We start from the raw sequence: 20,768 nt of genomic DNA on the forward strand, positions 1-20,768 counted from the left end.
AAAGATTGTAGTCAACTCTGTGCCACATTGTGACTGAATTTCCCACACAGCATGACACTACTTTTACATTCAAATATAAATAAAACTACAACTAAAAGTTCTTGAAAGAAATAATTTTCCCACTTCAGGCTGTTTTTATTCGAAACAACACTTTGTTTCACTGACTATTAACTAACTTCATTCCCTAAGGCACTACCAAGCAACATAACGGAAAAATTGAAACTGAAATATATTGTCTGTTTAAAATAAGAAATAGGTCAATGATTTACATCAAGAAATTTAATGTGACTGTGATCCCGAGCATAAAAAGACTATTTTGCCAACAAAACATTAGAGGTGATACTGATGTCCCACATCTTACATTTTGTATGTTTTACAGTGGATTAGGTCTTCTACAGGCTTAGAGGGAATCACAACTGCAAACAGTATATTTATCTCATAGACACCACAACAACATTACATTAAATCTTCTTCATTGGCATCAAGATGTTGATGGCAGTATCATGTTTATTTCAATAATATGTACAAAGTTCTCCTGTTAAAATATTTTATCAGCAAACTGGTACAACACAAAATAGCACATTTTAAAAGATCCATTGAATTTACTATGTTTTACATTGGCAAAATATTCTTGCTTCCCTTATTGTCTTAACTGCTTGTGGTAAAATTAACTGTACAGCATTCCAAAAAAATATGCATTGTTTAATTTATGTGATTAAGGAATAATTTCAGAATACTTGACAATTCTTTGAACTATTTGTAATCTGTTTGTCATAACACTAGCCAATAATGTCAGCAAAGAAATACATTTCATGTTTTAAGAATATGCTGCTTACCAATACTATTCACACCATTAATTGCTTTTAATGATTGATTAGGAAATGTAAAGGTAAATACAGAAAACTTTTCTCTGAAATAAAGGACAGGTCAAAAGAAAGGGCAGCACACTGCAGACAATTTACCTCAAAATATTTTTTGTGTTGACCTTCTTATGTATTTGACAACTGTGTTTCAGTGTTCTCTTGTGTCAGTTTTAGTATGCTTGTGCAGTAAAATTTTAGTCCAGGTGAAAGTATACTTTTTCTTAAAAGTTCATGAATGATGAAATTACACTTTGACAAATAAATTAATACTTAATCTCGCAAACTATTTCAATATGCTAGCAGAGAAACATTCAAAGACTAGACCCAAGTCGATCCAATTCCTCCAAAAAATAGTCAATATCAGCATGTGTGACAGCAGAGTTCTGCACAACGAAACGGAAGAAGTTTGGCCAGTTTCGAAGTGGTTGATAGTTGATCATCATACTTCCTTTCTTCATCATCAATTCTTTTAACTTTGCAGCAACCTATATATTAAATATTAGAAAAACAAAAGAACCGAATAAATGTCACACACATGAAAAATAAAGATATTACACATTTCTAATATATTATTATATTTATTATCTTCTATCAACACACTGGAAATATTAGTTCATAATCGCATTTTGGAATCTGTGTTATGTAGATATCCAAACAAATACAATCTCTCTCTCTCTCTCTCTCTCTCTCTCTCTCTCTCTCTCTCTCTCTGTGTGTGTGTGTGTGTGTGTGTGTGTGTGTGTGTGTGTGTGTGTGTGTTTTAATCCATAATGTAAGTTCCTAAATTTACAAACAATGCATAACCTCACAAATCTACCTCCTGGGTGTTTACACTATAGCAAAACTTTCAAACTTTAAAAATAAGCTATAAAATGCATATCATACATTTTTATTTTCATTTCCATTGATGTTAGAAAGTAATATTAGTAATAAAACAAGTTTCAATGTAACATACTAAGATAATGGGAGTAATTACAAAAGTATCAGTTAGAAACTAATATCCCCTTATCTAAATCTTAATTCATATTAATTGATGCCACAGTTCTGGGAACACATAGTAATATGTAATTGGTTCATTTGTTAGTTAGTTTGTTAATTCTTTCATTGTCTTCTGTAGAGTCCATCATGCAGCGGAGTCAGAAATGAAGCAACATAAACATCAATAAAGAGTGTGATGAAGCAAGCTGGGATAATTTTAATTCTCCTCTTGTTTTGCCATCTGCCTCCTTAAATTCGTTTTTTCATCTTTTACTAATTACTATTAACATATGTGAGTATCATCTGCAATTTCATAAAACAAAAAGGTTGGCCCTCAGTTTTAAGAAAAATAATGCCTAGTCAAATTTTGAGCTTAGTTTTATGTATGTAATTGATATTCTTATTTATTTTGACTATGCCTAGTTAGTATCTTTTGTTAAAGGGTGAAATCAGTAATTGTTTCGTAACTTAAATTGTATTGTTGACCTATAAACAAATACAAATTCTGTAATAATTGTAAACATTTGGAAGATGAAATACTAGTAATCGTAAAGTATCTATTTGGCTCTATTCGAAAACATGTTAGCAAAGCCAGCCCTTAATTCATTCAAAAGTAATTAATAATGTTGTCAAAAGTATTGTTTGTGTAATGACATTTGTTAATTTCATGATTTAATCAAATAATTCAGCCTAACTCTTGTAGCAGAAGAAACTGTTAAAAAGAACCAATTTTTCAATGTATTCAGTTAGTTTAATGAGTTAAGTTTAATTGTAATTTCTGTAAATTAAACATCAACCAATGTGTAGTTTCAGTGCTTGTTATTGTGATGATATATAAGGGCCCAATTTTTGACCCTGAGACAATCAGCCCATGGTCGAGTTTCAGACAAGAAACCAGTGTTGGTTAGAACAACAACAATGCATCAACTTAACCGTGAAATAAGTGTTACACCAATAGGCAGTAAGTTAAAGCAATGACAGTGCCTGTTCAATTTATTTGAAAGACTGCAAAATGGGTGCTCAGGAGTTTATTGCTAGTAGATGTTCAACAGTAAACTATTGTAGCAGTATGTGGATGTTCGCCTGAAACCTATTAATGAGGCTTATCGAAAGTTAAACAATATTGCACTGGCCATCATTGTGACATGATAATATGAACAACACTCAACTTCTAGCTCTCCTACATTTGACTGGCCAGCCTCTAACCTGCCTATGATCTGACCATGTTTAAGCCCATCCAGATGTATTATTTGAGCCATCATGTTTCCCTATGTATCATGTTTGAATACCATTTGGCAATTGTATAAAACAAATACTTACTTAAGACTGTGCCTGCATTTATTGTTGTAGACAAACTAAGTGGTCCTATACTGGCATACCATATAAGCCTCATGTTTACATGTTAGTTTGCCACAGTGTAGTCTGCATGGTGTAAAGATTTTTTATGAATGCATAAGATCAATTAGCTTAAGCACAATGGTGTATTTTTGAACAATAATGTAAATGCTGTTTGCTGGAGTAAATCTAACTCCTCAGTATTTTGTTGTTCATTCTGAGGTGCAATATTTGTTATCACTGTAAGAAAGTTACTTCAAAATGCCATCATTGCTGCCACAGCTGTTACCTCAGAATTCTTCATTCTTTTCTTGTTCTTCTTCTCCTTCTTCTTCTTCTTCTTCTTATTATTATTATTATTACACCTTTGAGTGCTGTCTTCTTGCAGAAGGTTGCAAGCCACCATCAAGCATTTTCCTCTTTTCTCAACTTTCCTAACCAATTTGGTAATGTCCAAGATGTTGAGCCACCCTTAAGGATTCAGTGATGCCTAAATTATCTTCCATTCACCCCCAAATGTCCCTTCTTTTTTCAGTGATAAGCTGCATGAAACTGTACTTTCCACATGAAAAATTGTTCAGAATACATTGTTAGTTAAGTACTTCTGCTGTCAGTCATGCAAACTGTACAGAAGACTCTTAATGTACAGTGATACATTCACATATCAAATACCTTAAGCCTGTTCATGGGTCTCTTTTTAACTGTCTAGACTTCATTCCATGCAGTACTACTCTTAAGTACAACATAGTGTGTTGTATGTGTATTTTGCTCTTTTGATACCTAACAGACTAGACCACTTTACAGCCCTAGTGGTAGTGGAACTTGAGCTCTTGATTGCACTGTACAGTTTGTACACTTCACATGTGAGAATTTATTATTTAGCATAGAGTAGCTATTCATATTTCAATTTCTGGCTCCACAGTAGAAAAAAATTGAACATAATGTAGCAGCTGTCCAGTCATAATACTCTAGAAAGTTCCATTCATCTCATTACATTACTGAAAATTGGTGAACCCGGAGATGTAATATCAATGAATTTAACAAATTTTATGTAGCCTTCTGAGTTTTCTAAATGTAAAACATGACAGTATGCATTTATACATGACTTGTACCAGCAATATTTCTAGTGTAAAGGAAATGTTTGGTGTTAAATTTAAATTGTAAATAATAAATACCTTGTGCAAAGACTGGTGGAAATCATTTTGATTATCTAGGCCTTGCAGCCTCTTTGGAATGTACCAGAAGCAAACATTAATATATTCAGGTTCCAAAACCAGTTTAAATGCTTTGTGAGCCTTTATCTTTGTTGTAAGGTACCGTGAACAGTCCATCAAACTGTCTACATGTTGTTCAAATCCTTCAGAACCCTTTAAAAAAGAATAAAAATATCATGTTATTCCCAAGCGTGTTACTACAAATATGACAAACAAATGACACAACAGAATATATAATGGCACTAATGTTTATTCGTACTGAGTATTCACAAATATCATTAAATACATTTCACCATCAATAGCACACTCTTACAAGAATGATGACATGCACGGAAATCGTGGTAGTACAATTGGGAATTTCCCTGTTACTTCAGTTACATTTTATGTAACTACACACTGGGCACTCATGTACAGGTGAAAAATTATTATTTACTTTTCATTTTACAAGTATATGTACTAGCTGCATAGCTATAAAATTTTTGTAGTTCTGTCCTCAAGCATAGAGCTTAAACCTCTTCAGAACAGAAAACAGTTTTTTAATACACACATTCATTGACTGATCCTGTAATGGTGGAAAACTATCATGACTGTGGAATGAGCAAATAATGACTTTAGTATATGGAGAAAGAAACTATGTCATCTATTGTAAAGGAAGAAAATATTGCTTCTGCATTCTGTATATGAGCAAATGTAAGTAATGCTCATTGTAATGATACAGATTAGAGTGGAATATGATACATTAACTTTAATAAAGAAATTGAATTACATAAATTTTTCATGTTTACTGTAAAACACAGTCATTTTCAAAAGTCATTGTGTTATTAGTCTGCAAAAATACTGTATCAGTTTCAAATTAACTAAAAAAATACATACATAAAAAAAAGTTTTGCATCACCTCGGTTCTGAGAGTTCTGGAACCTGTACAGAAAACTGGAATAGAGATCAACATAAACTTCATTTCTGCCCTTTCTATTGCTCATGAAAACCACACATTGCATGTTGTAGCACCATACAGCAAGACCTTCAGAGGTGGTGGTCCAGATTGCTGTACACATCAGTACCTCTAATACCCAGTAGCATGTCCTCTTGCATTGATGCATACCTGTATTAATCATAGCACACTATCCACAAGTTCATCAAGGCACTGCTGGTCCAGATTGTCCCACTCCTCAATGGCGATTTGGCATAGATCCCTCAGAGTGGTTGGTGGGTCACATCGTCCATAAAGAGTCCTTTTCAATCTATCCCAGGCATGTTTGATAGGGTTCATGTTTGGAGAACATGCTGGCCACTCTAGTTGAGCGATGTCATTATCCTGGAGGAAGTTATTCACAAGATGTGCAGGATGGGGGTTTGAATTGTTGTCCATGAAGACGAATGCCTCACCGATATGTTGCCGATATGGTTGCACTATCGGTCGGAGGATGGTATTCACGTATTGCACAGCCGTTATGGCATGTTCCATGACCACCAGTGGCATACATCAGCCCCACATAATGCCACTCCACAACTGCAGGGAACCTCCACCTTGCTGCACTCACTGGACAGTGCATCTAAGGCATTCAGCCTGATCAGATTGCTTCCAAACATATCTCCGATGATTGTCTGGTTGATGGCGTATGTCAACTCATCAGTGAAGAGAATGTGATGCCAATCCTGAGTGGTCCATTTGGCATGTTGTTGGGCCCATCTGTACCATGCTGCATGGTGTCGTGGTTGTAAAGATGGACCTCGCCATTGATGTCTGGAATGAAGTTGCCTATCATGCAGCCTATTGCACACAGTTTGAGTCGTAACACGACATCCTGTGGCTGCACAAAAAGCATTATTCAACATGGTGGCGTTGCTGTCAGGGTACCTCCGAGCCATAATTCATAGGCAGTGGTCATCCATTGCAGTAGTAGCCCTTGGGGGCCTGAGTGAGGCATGTCATGGACAGTTCCTGTCTCTCTGCATCTCCTCCATGTCTGAACAACATCGCTTTGGTTCACTCCGAGATGCCTGGACACTTCACTTGTTGAGAGCTCTTCCTGGCACAAAGTAACAATGCAAACATGATCGAACTGTAGCATTGACCATCTAGGCAAGGTTGAACTACAGGCAACATGAGCCATGTACCACCTTCCTGGTGAAATAACTGGAACTGATCAGCTATTGGACCTCCACCATCTAATAGGCACAGCTCATGCATGGTTGTTTACATCTTTGGGTGGCTTTAGTGACATCTCTGAACAGTTAAAGGGATTGTATCTGTGATACAATATCCACAATCAACCTCTATCTTCAGGAGTTCTTGGAACCGGAGTTAAAGAAATCTTTTTTTGATGTGTGTATTTACAAAATTTCATCAAGACATATAACTGTATCATTTTGTTAATCTTGTGTCAAAGACTCAGGGAAATTATTAACAATAATAACCACTGAGTAATTGAAATGCAAAATAACTTTTTTTCCTGTATTAACTCTTTAAGAAATGTATTTCTCTAACCGATTTAAAACTGTGTTAATATCTAAACTCTCCTTTCATAAAATTTGTAACCATATTTAATAGTATCAAACCCTGTATTCAGACTACTAAAAATTTATAACTGTTAGCTGTAATTCCAATTATTCACTCATCTAAATGGTATTATGTAATATGGCTTTTGTTGAATGCTACTTATACCACAGTGGAGTGCCCCCCCAAATTTAGTGCAGTGGTAGCTGCCGCTATGTTCAAAGTTACAGCAGGTGGTCAGTTTGGTTGTTGTCAGATCCTGTTAAACTCAATACTGTGAAAAGTTAGGTTTTTTCATGTCTAGTGAAATTGAATACAAAAAATTAAAAATATTGTGAAACATTTGTCGGGTTATTAGGGTAGGCAAATGATGGAATTACACTTTTCACAACAAAGTACATTTTAAAAACTTCTTAGTTACATGTTTGTCATTTGAAGTTTCACTTCACAGTAAAGTACTGGCAGTTGTCCCAACATAATCACCCTACATTTTTAAATATATTTTCTGGTAAATATTAATTAAATTTACCCTTACATGTTTGCTAATGAATGCCGTAACACGTCAATGAAAAGGTTGTAAAGTTTAAAAATGGCTAATTGTATGCATATTATAAAACTGAAAGACTCTGCACCAATATCCTGCTTTCAATGCAAACCATTGTTCAAGCATTCAACATCAGTGGTCTGATGTATATCCTCTCTGATCCTTCAGATGTGCAGTAAGTAGAGGTGAACCAGTACAGTGGTGGCTTCCATACTCTGTTGTCAGGAAGTGGTTCTGTATGAAGTACCGGACCTCTGGATGTTGTTCAGCACTGAACTGGTAACTGATTTGGGACACTGTGGCCTGTCTGTTCACCGTTACAATCCAAAGCTGTCAATGTTAACCACTGTCATCAATACAGTATTGCCCAAGACAGCTGACACTTGCTTGCAATGGCTTTCTCTGAGCCATGGAACTCATGGAATAACCTTGACATGCCTGCACAATCTTGGTGCAGGAGTGGCCCAAGCACAAGATTCTCACAGTTTAGATGTAACCAAATGTCCTGATTCCAATCATCTAGCCCACTGCCCACATTTTATTGCCATTCTAATGGCCAGTAAAAGCCGTAACAGCTTTCAAGTTACACGAAATAAAAACTCTCCCTCTCTCTCTCTCCAAAGTAGGAACTACTTCTAATTCAATTTCTCATGGCATATTTTCTAAGAACAACAACAGGTACTAGGCTACTACTTACACCACTCATACAGCCTCTTGTATCTATCATAAATAATTATCATAATTTAATTTGCGACGTATCTCATAAGAATCCTACCTTTGCTTTCCACATAAGCCAGAAATGCATGACATCAGGACGACGACCACACTGAAGATATTTATCTCCAATATCATAACTCGTGTCATAAAATTTGTCTTTTTGGAAGAGATAGGCTGCTTCACGAGCATGGCACGATTTTAGTAAACCAGGGTGGCGTACAAGAAGAACTGAACATTGTTGTGGAGACGCCAAAAGCTTGTGAGGATTCCATACTACTGAATCTGCTCTGCAAATCAATAGATAATACACTTGCAAGAATACTTAAAAATTATTTGAGTTCTCTCTCTCTCTCTCTCTCTCTCTCTCTCTCTCTCTCTCTCTCTCTCTCTCTCTCACACACACACACACACACACACACACACACACACACACACACACACACACTTTTGGTGGTCATGGAGAATCGTGACACTCACTTTGTGTATCATTTGTGTGTGTGTGTGCGTGCGTGTGTGTGTGTGTGTGTGTGTGTGTAGGAGAGATAGTACATAAACTGGAGAAATAGTAGTTTTTTTGGAAACTGTTTTTGCCAGTCTTTCAGCTGCATGGCATTGAGTCTGTACTTAATTTTGTTTATTATTTCCAAAATATTCTATTTTTTAACTTTACTGGACATTTCTTTTGTGTTCATAACTCAACATATATTGCTATCAAAGAATTGTTATCTATTGGTCTTGAAGGTATTTCTCAGTTCAGCTGAAGAAGTTTTATGCTAAAAGTTGGTATATTCTACCGCATAACTGTATGTCGGTAAGTATCTGTGCAACTTACTGAACAGATTGTGTTATGTCTGACTACACATCTGGGAATTTTGCATTTTTTTCACTATATTACTGTCTTGAATTGGGCAAGAAAGACAAAAAAAAAAATGGTTCAAATGGCTCTGAGCACTATGGGACTCAACATCTTAGGTCGTAAGTCCCCTATAACTTAGAACTACTTAAACCTAACTAACCTAAGCACATCACACACATCCATGCCCGAGGCAGGATTCAAACCTGCGACCGTAGCAGCCCGCGGTTCCAGACTGAAACTCCAGAACCGCACGGCCACCGTGGCCAGCCAAGAAAGACATCCACATCACACTAACTGCAAGGACATTGATGACTGTTGGACAGACCAGAGACTTTTTATCAATCCTCTCAGATTCCCAATAAATAGAAAATCTTTCACATATTTTATAATATGGAGATACTTATAACACACTGAAAAGGCCAGAACAAAGTATCAAAATTCTATTTTAGGCCAGCCAACACGAAAAGTAAAGATGAAGTGGGCCAAACTTCTAAGTATCTTTCTACAATCAAAATAAAAGGTAGATTGCTTCTTACCATAAAGTTGACACATTGAGTTACAGACAGGCACAGTTAAAAGACATTTACACATTAGCTTTCAGCCACAGCCTCCATCAGAAAAAGAAACACAAAACACAGTCATTCACACAATCAAACACACTTCATGCCTTTATGGCTGTCATCTTGAGCTTGGACCAGAATGCCAATGACTCTCAAAACATGTCATCTGAAATGATGCAATTCTCCTTCACTTACTTTCTGTACAATGCATTCTGGGAAGTAATATCAAAGGTGTTTTTCATGAATTATGGCACTATTGTGTTATGTTCGCAATTTCAGAGCTGCTGCATTGTGTAAGTGATGTGTGGTTTCCATGCAGCAGCTCACACATAACATCACACATAAATACTATGATAAATTAAAAATGCCCTCAATAATGGTAATTGTTTCCCAGAATGTGTCTTCCAGGGAATAAATTGGAAAATTGTGACTGGCAATAGCAAATGTTATTTTATAACAAACATTGTTCTTAGAGTCCACACCTAAAGGATAAAGTGAAAATGGATAGACCAGTGCATCTCGACAGGCTGTCCTAAAGAGTCTCGACTAGTTAGTTTCAAAAGTTTTTTTGTAATGGGAGGTGTCAATGTAAGTTTATAAAAAGATGGGACTGGAAACTTACTGAATGCACTGTACCACAATAATTGAAGATTCTTGTATCCCTACCCTGGATGTAAAGTCACATTTATGACAAAATGTTTCATTTGAATATCACTACTATCACTAAATCTGTGCAGTGTAGCAAAATTATATTATTTAATAAGTCTCATTTTTAAGTAGTAAAGACAAGTCCTGTGCCAATTAGGACTGCATGACTTTTTAAGACCAAAAAATTTTTGTTACTGAGAGGCACCAAGTTTAATTCACAAAAAGAAACACACACACACACACACACACACACACACACACACATACATACACACACACACACACACACACATATTCATTCATACCAGCAAGCATATCTCATGCAACCATGACCATCATCTCCAGCAGCTCGGAATGGTATGCAACTGTCATGTAGAACAGAAGCAACAATCAGGAGGGGGTGGGTAAGAGGGAGAGATAAAGGGTATGGTTGAGGAGAGAAAAGAGTGCTGTATGGCAGAGCATGCAGGGACTATATTTTCAACAGGTGCAGCTTTGGGAGCTGTGGGGCATGGAGAGGGGGGTGGGGGGCAAAAAAGGAGAGGACTGGGGAAAGGGAAAGGGAAAGATGGATGGGTGCATTGGCAGAGGGCGGTACATGCAGAGGGCAAGAGGATGAGAATAGGGAGGATGTGATAGAGCAGAAGAGTGGAAACTGTTGGATGGAAGATTTGGAGACAGTAGTTTAGTATAGATTGAGGTTGAGATAATTTCAGGAGCGGAAAATGTGTTGTAAGGATAATGCCCATCTGCGGAGTTCAGAAAAGCTGGAGGTGGATGGGAGGATCCAGATGGCCTGGGTTATGAAACAGACACTGAAATCAATGACATTATGTTCAGCTGCATTTGTGCCACAGGGTGGTCTACTGTGTTGCTAGCCATAGTTTGGCAGTGGCCATTCATCGTGGTGGATAATTGGTTAGTAGGAATTTCTTTTTAGTCATCAGTCTTCTGACTGGTTTGATGAGCCCACCATGAATTCCTGTTCTATGCCAGCCTCTTCATCTCAGAGAAGCACTTGCAAGCTATGTTCTCAATTATTTGTTGGATGTATTCCAATCTCTGTCTTCCTTTACAGTTTTTGCCTTATAAGCTCCCTCTACTACCATGGAAGACAATCCCTGATGTTTCAACAGATGTCCTATCATCCTGTCCCTTCTCCTTGTCAGTGTTTTCCACATATTCTTTTCTTCTCCAATTCTGTGCAGAACCTCCTCATTCCTTATCTTATCAATTTACCTAATTTTCAACAATTTTTCGATACTCTTCTGCTTTGGTTTTACCACAGTCTTTGTTTCGCTTCCATACAATGCTGTGCTCCACATGCACATTCTCAGAAATTTCTTCCTCAAATTACGGCATGTTTGATACTAGTAAACTTCTCTTGGCCAGAAATGTCCTTCCTACCAGAGCTAGTCTGCTTTTGATGCCTTTCTTGCTGTGTCCGCCATGGATTATTTTGCTGCCCAGGTAGCAAAATTCCTTAACTTTATCTACTTCATGACCATCAATCCTGATGTTAAGTTTCACACTGTTCTCATTTCAGCTACTTCTCATTACTCTTGTCTTTCTTCAGTTTATTCCCAATCCATATTCTGCATTCAACCTCTGTGATTGCCTTTTTAGAGATGTTCACTCCTCTTCAACTAAACCACCAACTGAGCTATTCCTTATTGTTGTATCTATAGCCTAAGATACCTTCAAGCATATCTGTTCATTCCTTAGTACTTTCAAGTACCATTTCTTTGTATATTGATTCTTCCTGAGTAATTTCTTAAACTTCAGCCTACTCATCATCATTACTAAATTGTGATCTGAGTCTGTACCTGCTCCTGGGTATCTCTTACAATCCAGTATCTGATTTTCAAATCTCTCTGTTTGACCATGAAGTAACCTAACTTAAATCTTCTTGTGCCTCCCAGCCTTTTCCAAATACCTCTGTCTCTTGTGATTCTTGAACAGAGTATTCTCAATTATTAGCTGAAATTTATTGCAGAGCTCAATTATTATGTCACCAAACTCATACGTTCTACACACCAACATGAACAGTTGCTTTGTAGGCACTTCCCCCTTTAGAAATTATGGTGGAATATTATCTACCCCTTCTGCCTTACTTGGTCTTCAGTTCTCCAAAGCTCTCTTAAATTGTGATTCTAGTACTAGATTCCCCATCTCTTCTAAATCGACAGCTGTTTCTTCTTCTATCTCATCAGACAAATCTTCCCCCTCATAGAGATCTACAATGTACTCTTTCCACCCATCTATTCTCTCCTCTACATTTAACAGTGGAAGTCCTGTTGCACTCTTTATGTTACCGCCCTTGCTTTTAATTTCACTGAATGTTGTTTTGATTTTCCTATAAGCTGAGTCAGTCCTTATGAGAATTATTTCTTTTTCGAATTCCTCAAACTTTTCATGGAGCCAGTTCATCTTAGCTTCCTGCACTTCCTAGCACTTCCTATTTATTTCATTCCTAAGCAACCTGTTTTTCTGTATTCCCGAATTTCCCTTAACATTTTTGTACTTCTTTCTTTCATCAATCAACTGTAGTATCTCTTCAGTTACGTATGGTTTCTTGGCAGCTACCTTCTTTGTATCTATATTTTTCTTTCCAACTTCTGTGATTGCACTCTTTAGAGATGTCTATACTTCTTCAACTGTACTGCCTACTGAGCTATTCCTTATTGCAGTATCTATAGCCTTAGAGAACTTCAAGCATATCTAGTCATTCCTTAGTACTTCCATATCTCACTTCTTTGCATATTGATTATTCCTGATTAATCTCTTTAAATTCAACCTCCTCTTCATCGCTACTACTTTGTGATCTGAGTCTATATCTGCTCCTGGGTACGCTTTACAAAGCAGTATCTTATTTTAGAATTTCTGTGTGACCATGATGTAATCTAACTGAAATCTTCCTGTATCACCCAGCATTTTCAAACTATACCTCCTCCTCTTGTGATTCATGAACACAGCATTTGCTATTACTAGCTGAAATTTATTACAGAACTCAATTCGTCTTTTTCCTCTCTCATTCCTTGTCCTGAGCCCATATTCTTCTGTAACATTTTCTTCTATTTCTTCCCCTACAACTGCATTCCAGTCCCCCATGACTCTCCCTGACATTTTCATCTCCCTTTATGCACTGCATTACCCTTTGAGTATCCTCATATACTTTCTCTCTCTCTTCATATTCAGCTTGTAACATCAGCATCTATACCTGGACTATCATTGTCAGTGTTGTTTTGCTGTTGATTCTGATAAGAACAACCCTATCACTGACTTTTTCTGCCCTACCTTCCTGTTCACAATGAATCCTACTCCAATTACACCATTTTCTGCTGCTGTCAATATTATCCTGTACTAATATGACCAGTAATCCTTGTCTTCTTTCCATTTCAATTCCCTGACCCCCACTGTATCTAGATTGAGCTTTGGCATTTCCCTTTTCAGATGTTCTAGCTTCCCTACCATGTTGAAGCTTCTGACGTTCCATGCTCTGACTCATAGAATGCTACCTGTTCATTGGTTATTGAATATTATGAGAAGGAAAGTTGCTACTCACCATATAACGGAGATGCTGAGTCACAGATAGGCACAAAGAAATGACTCATAATATAGTTTTTGGCCATTAAGGCTTTTGTCAACAATAGACACACACACACACACACACACACACACACACACACACACACACACACACACACACACAGTCAAGCAACCGCAACTCACAAACACGACAGCATCACAGGCGACTGTTGGAGTGGTTTCAGTCGCCTGAGACTGCAGTCTTGGCATGGCCATGAGGACCTGCATTGCACCTTCCTGTGCCAAACTGGTTATGAGTCATCTAGAGGAGCCCTTCCTAGCCTCCCAAAATGCAAGACCCCTATTCTGCACCAGGTTCATTAATGACATCTTCATGATCCACTCTCAGGGCCAACACACCCTATACTCATTCCTTCACAATCTCAATACCTTCTCTCCCATCCACTCCACCTGGTCTTTCTCAACCCAGTGTCCCACCTTCATGCATGTTGACCTCTTCTTCTCTGATGGCACCATCCACACCTCTGTCCACATTAAACCCATCAACCATCAACAGAACCTGCATTTCAACAGCTATCATCTCTTCCACATGAAAAAATCCCTCCCATATTTCCTGGCCAGCCATGGATGCTATATCTGCAGTGACTAGAATTCCCTTGCCCAGTATACTGCTGATCTCAGTATGACCTTCAGAGACAGGCACTATCTGCCAGACTTAGTCCACACACAGATCTCCCTTACCATTTCCTCACTCATCCCCAATACTCCACTACCCCCCAAGAATCAGCTACAAGGAAATGCCCCCTTCATCATCCAGTACCACCCCAGACTGGAGCAACCGAACCACATCCTTAATCAGGACTTTGATTAGACATCATCATGCCCTGAAATGAAGGACATCATACCCAGTACATTTTTCACCATTCCTAAAGTGGTGTTCCATTGCCCACACAATCTCCACAAGTGAAATAGAAGCACCTGATGAGTGAAGAAAAATCTGTTAATTGTTTTTTTGAGATTTCAAAAACATCCAACCGTGTTTTCCAAAGGAAAAAAAATTACATGGAAATCTATTTGCTATGGTGTAAAGATTAAAACTGCTGATGTAATATATTCTCTTGTTGAAAACCAAAAAAATTATGAATAAAAGCATAAAATATGTGGAAGTTAAAGACTGTAAATAAATTTTCTGCTTGTAAAGTAATATGTCCTAGGAGATTTGTGTTAAGATCATTTCTTACATGAAGCAGAGGGAAGTAGCCATAATAGCTGAGTGAAATTTCAACAAAGTTTGATTGCTGCTACCACAGTGTTATGGGTGAACCACAAGCTGGTTACCTACCTGTGAATCACAGGGTCCTGGTTTTGGTTCCTGTCCGGATTGGGATTTTCTCTGCCTGGGGACTGGGTGCTTGTGTTGTACTCATCATTCCATCATCATTCATTAAACTGGCTAGTTAGAACTGTGTATGGATTGGGAATATGAAGGGGCACTGATGACCGTGCAGTTGAGTGCCTCACAAACCAAACATTATCATCATCATCAAGCTGGTTACCTCACCCTATAGTTGAGTTGGGCAGTCCAAGGCACCAAACTATGTGCTAAGTCTATAGAGCAAGAACCAACTTGCTTAGCCAACTTACTTATTAAGGAAACTACAATAAACCACTGACAGTAACACACTCTTTAAAATCAAGAAAACAATAAGGATTCCTTCTGTGGATCAAGTAAACAACTACCAATTCACTCGGCAAGTCAAGAACTGCTTGCTGAATGGCCAGGTGCCAGCTTATCTAGCCCCAGGTGATTGCCAGAAAATATTTAGAAACTTCCTGGCAGCTTAAAACCATGTGCCAGACCAATACTCGAACTTGGGACCCTTGCCTTTCGTGAGCAAGTGCTCTACTGACTGAACTACCCAAGCATGACTCATGACCCATCCTCACAGCTTTAACTCCACCAGTACCTCATCTCCTACCTTCCAGACATCACAGAAGTTCTTCTATGAATCTTGCAGAACTAGCCTCCTGGAAGAAAGGACACTGCAGAGACAAGGCTTAGCCACAGCCTGGGGATGTTTCCAGAATGAGATTTTCACTCTGCACTGAAGTGTGCACTGATATGAAACTTCCTTGCAGATTAAATCTGTGTGCCGGACCGAGATTCGAACTCAGGACTTATGCCCTTCCAGGCAAGTGCTCTACTGACTGAGCTATCTAGGCATGACTCATGACCTCCCCTCACAGCTTTAATTCTGCCAGGTCCCAAGTTCGAGTCTCGGTCTGGCACACAGGTTTAATCTGCCAGCAAGTTTCATATCGTGCACACTCTGCTGCAGAGTGAAAATCTCATTCAGAAAATAGTTCATTGATCATCACGACCCCTTCCTCTGCTGCTGGTTGATGCTTTCATGAATGTTGGCCATACAATATGTGTTTGTCCCCCCCCCCCCCCCCCCCCCCTTCCCAGGGGTGAGGCGAAGGCACATCTTGAAATTGGTCCCAAGCTCCGCTGGTGGAATGAGACCATGGGTGGTGGTGGAGGTGCTGGTGGCGAGGGGAGCCTCATCAACATCCATACCATCGGTGGGGTCCTGCCCACGGGGACTCAGTGAAAGCCGGCAGTGGCTGCAACAGTGGCAGATGCAGTTACAGCGGCTGTAACAGTGGTGGCAGCAAAGGGATGTCCAATGAGCCGCCAGCCTCCCAGAAGATCTGACTAAAGGTGCAGCACCAGAGACGATGGCAGTGCTGGGCCCAGCCCACGATGGTGTCGCAGTTGGTCAAAGTGCTTCCAACAGAGGGATCCATCAGTGAGGGTGACAGTTTCCATGATGCAGCTGAGAAGTGTGGAGACTGTGGCAGGAACTCAGCAGGGGTAGCACTTGGGAAACACCAATGCTCAGGCTGGATCCTGAGGAGAAAACTGCAGCCACGCTGAGATTGGAGCAGCCGGATGCGGGGAAGCAGGAGACAGCAGTGACAAGGGTGTCCGATGAGGGCAGCTGTGCAACTTCTCTGCTAGAATGACCCATCATGACCAGAAGAATGATAAGTAGACAGGAGGAGGTCGAGGGCAGCTGTAAGGGACTGATGCTGACACAGTTTGGCCATCTGCAATTTAAATGTGTGGACAAACCTTTCAGCCAACCCATTGGAGGCCGGATGGAATGGCGCCGTATGGAGCAGCTGGCTGCCCAATGTAGCACAGAAGGAAGTAAACTCTACTGATGTGAACTGCAGGCCATTGTCCATCACAATCACCTCCGGCAGACACTCAATGGCGATAATGTGAGAGAGGAATTGAATGGTGCGGGTGGCAGTCATCAAGGACATGCATGCAATGTATGGGAAACCACTGCTAGCGTCCACCAAAAGGAGTCAGTAGGATCCTTGGAATGGACCCACAAAATCCAGATGGTGCTGGGGGCACGGGGCGGTGATTGTAGGCCACGGAAGCAGGGGTTGTGGTATCCCTGACTGCTGATGCTGACAGGAGGAGCAGGAACCCACCATGCAGGTGATGTCACTGTCCATTCCCCAGTAGTAGACATGTTGGCAGGCAAGGTGCTTTGTCAGTATGATCCCTCAGTGCCCAACATGTAGGACATGAGGACCCACTGATGGAGGGAGGACGGTATCATGACAAGCCAACGATCAGTGTGCCCTAAGAGAAGAATCCTGTCATGTATGGACAAGTCATTGCAACAAGGCCAATAAGCCTGAACCTCCTGGCCTGACACTTGTCAACAATCAGAGGGCCACCTGAGTTGAACATAGTGCAGAACCGTCTGGAGAACTGGGTCCAAGGCCATGTGCTGTGCAATGAGCCAGGTGTTCAGTGGCAATGTGGTGATGGTGGAGGCAGCCATGTCATCCAGATGAAAACAAGCAACTGGATAAGAATCGAAGTCAGAATCCACCCCCACAGAAAGTTGAGAAGGAAGCTCAGCATTGGCATGGAGGGCTGTGGCCCAGTAACGGCTGTGGTAGGTTTATCCTGCAAGGAACAACACCCAGTGCTGCAGGTGGTGTGCGGTCTGGGTAGGGATGGCAGATGTGGTGCCGAACACAGAGAACAAGGGCATGTGGTCCATGTAGAGTGTGACCCAGCAACTGTAGATGAAGTTGTGGAACTTCTTGAATCCATATATGATGGCTGGCTTTCTTCTCAACTTGGCTATAGTTGCACTGTGCATGTGACAGGATTTTCGAGCGGAAAGCCACTGAGGACTCAGCACCATCATCAATATGAGACAACACAGACCTAGCCCATAATCCAATGCATCAGTGGCCAAAATAAGAGGCTTGGCGGGGTTGTATAGGATGAGGCATGGTGGAGCGAGAAGAGCAGATTTGAGATGACGGAAAGCCTAATCAAATTCCAGTGACCAGGTTCATGGAACATTCTTATGAACCAGGCATTGTAGAGGCTCTGCCAGAGCCACAGCATGTGGGATAAAACGCCGATAATAATTGAGTTGACCTAAGATGGATTTGAGCTAGGGGATGGTTGTCAGTGTCAGGAGCCGCTGAATGGCCTCGAGGTAATGCGGCATTGAGTGAATGCCTGCAGTGCTCAAGACACGGCCGAGATAGGTCACTTGTGGCACATAAAATGGCATTTGGCCCTGATACAACATAACCCTGCAGCTTGCAGAACCTCAAAATATAGCCAAAGATTCCGTGATAAGTCTGGGTCCGAGATCCCTGTGACTAAGATGTCATCTAAGTAATTGGCGGTGCCGGGCACCTCCTTAGTCAGAGATTTCAGAAAGCATTTAAAGATGGTTGTAATCTTGGCTATCCCAAAGATAGGGCAGGTGGTTGTACCGGAAGAGCCCAAAGGGAGTATTGATGATGAGGACCTCTTGAGAGGGAGCATTGACAGGCAGCTGGAGGTATGCATCCCTAAGATCAACCTTGGCGAAGATCTTGCCACCCACCAACTTGGACAGAATATCATCAACCTTTGGGATAGGGTGAGAGTCAATGACAGACTGGGCATTGACGGTGGCCATAAAATCACCACATACCCGGAGGGACCCATTCGGTTTTTTGAGGACGACAATGAACAAAGCTCAGCGACTGGGGTGAAATGGTGTCAGAATGCCAGGCTCCTTGAGGCAACTCAGTTCCTTGTGTAGGGCATCCCACAGGAACAAAGGCACTGGATGACCCTTGTGAAACTTTGGAACCATGAGGGAAGTAGTTCTATGTGTGCTTCGAAACTGGACACACTCAGAGAAGAATCAGAGAAGATGTCAGGGAAGGAATCAAAAAGCTCCTGTAAAAGAGCATCAGGGGACACTGTACCACCAGGGCTGAATCATGGATCTCAATGCCAAGAGAATGAAAAAGATCCATCCCCAACAGATTATTGGCTGTGGGGACGGCCAAGACCAAAACTCGAGCAGTTACATCAAGGGAGAGATACTGCACCTGCACCAGGTACCACCCCTGCACATGGATAATGTCGTAACTATAGCTCTTCAAGGGGATCAGGAATGGGTGGAGCATCGGAGTACCCAAGCGGCAGTGAGAGTTTCCATCAGTAATAGTAGCCAAGGACCCTGTGACCAACAGGAAACGGAGGGGAGTCCCATTGATCTGGACCACATGTAGGAGGACCATCTTGACAAAGGATACGGTTGGTACCTGGTCAGAATCCTCCAAGACTGAGTCCGGAGCATCCAATGTTGTGAGGTCCACCTCCACTGATGAAGAGGAGTGGCAAAGGTTAGCCAATGACCCTTCATCCCACTGGCAGAACAAACCACCCACCAGAAATGACAATCACAGTGCTGGTGTGTAACAAAGCACTGATGACAGAAGAGCAACCTCTGATGTTGCTGAGCCCGAGAATCTGTAAACTGGTCTGGAGGAGGAGGAGGCGGAAGAGGGGGGGGGGGGGGGGGGGGGGGGGCGCCCGCCACTGGCTGTCAGCATGGCCACAGTTCCAGTGACCATGGTTCCGAGTGATGACAGGGCTGCCGTGCAGCAAAGATCTGTGGTGAGGGATGGAGCAACACAAATGAATGGGAAGACTGTTAATGGGCATGAATGAGTGACAGACGGGTGTCCAAGGAGGGATCCTCCAGCTTCAACAAATCTGTTCACATGGCATCATCAGGAGCATGGACCAGAATCATGTCGAGAATGAGGACTGAACCATATGACTGCTTACAGCCCGGGTTGACACAAGAGAATCTGCAGTTCTGGGAAAGCCCCTGAAGGCAAGTGATTCATTCCCTGTAAGACTGTGGTGGAAGTTTCTGACAGCTGAAGAACTTGTGGTGAGCTGCCACAATGTTTACCTGAACATCAAAATACTCTGCTAAACTGGTAGTCAGCTGTTCATAAGGGGGAACATGGGGTACTACCTCCGGATGCAACTGCTGCAGTAAGCGATAAATGTCAGGACCCACATATGCAAGAAAAAATGTATGATGCTGGCTGGTGTTGATGATTCCATGAGCAAGGAAATGTTGTTCCAACAGAGCTGCATAATTACTCCATGGTCCAATAGACTTATTAAATGGCGGGAACACAGCAGGAGCAGCCAATGCTGGAACTCCCAGAGGAACACTAGTCACAGCCTGCAGACACTGAATCAGAAATTCATTTGAGTGTTCAACATGATCCAACAGTGCAAGGACATGAGCTAATGGCACATCTTAACCTGGAAAACCTTCAGCCATGTCAACAAACAATGGAACAACACAGGAATTTGAACAAACTTGTCACCACTGCTAAATCTACAGAGCAAGAACCAACTCATTTTGCCAACTTATTTATTAAGGAAACTACAATAAACCACCAACAGTAACACACTCTTCAAAAACAACAAAATAATAAGGATCCCTACTGTGGATAAAGTAAATAACTACCAGTTCCTACAATCAGAGTTCCTTTCGACTCTATAGCCGTACAACTCTATACCTGTACACCTGTTCCATGTCAAAGTCAGCTGTTAGCAGCTGGTAGACAGCATAGCATGACAGAAA

At 40.7% G+C, this 20,768-nt stretch overlaps 1 protein-coding gene across 1 annotated transcript in view; it reads right to left on the reverse strand.

Moving 5' to 3' along the window:
- Positions 1-489: 489 nt before the first annotated feature.
- Positions 490-20,768, reverse strand: part of LOC126457611 (cysteine sulfinic acid decarboxylase-like) — a 106,178-nt gene continuing 85,899 nt past the window's right edge. Inside the window, exons 5-7 of the mRNA XM_050094067.1 lie at positions 8,207-8,435; positions 4,352-4,543; positions 490-1,348 (exon numbers count right to left, since the gene is read on the reverse strand). Of these exons, the coding sequence (XP_049950024.1) occupies positions 1,175-1,348; positions 4,352-4,543; positions 8,207-8,435 (595 nt within the window). The 3' untranslated portion in view covers positions 490-1,174. The remainder of the gene's footprint in view (positions 1,349-4,351; positions 4,544-8,206; positions 8,436-20,768) is intronic.

The sequence above is a fragment of the Schistocerca serialis genome, chromosome 1 (assembly GCF_023864345.2).
Source record: "Schistocerca serialis cubense isolate TAMUIC-IGC-003099 chromosome 1, iqSchSeri2.2, whole genome shotgun sequence".
Taxonomy (NCBI): Eukaryota; Metazoa; Arthropoda; class Insecta; order Orthoptera; family Acrididae; genus Schistocerca; species Schistocerca serialis.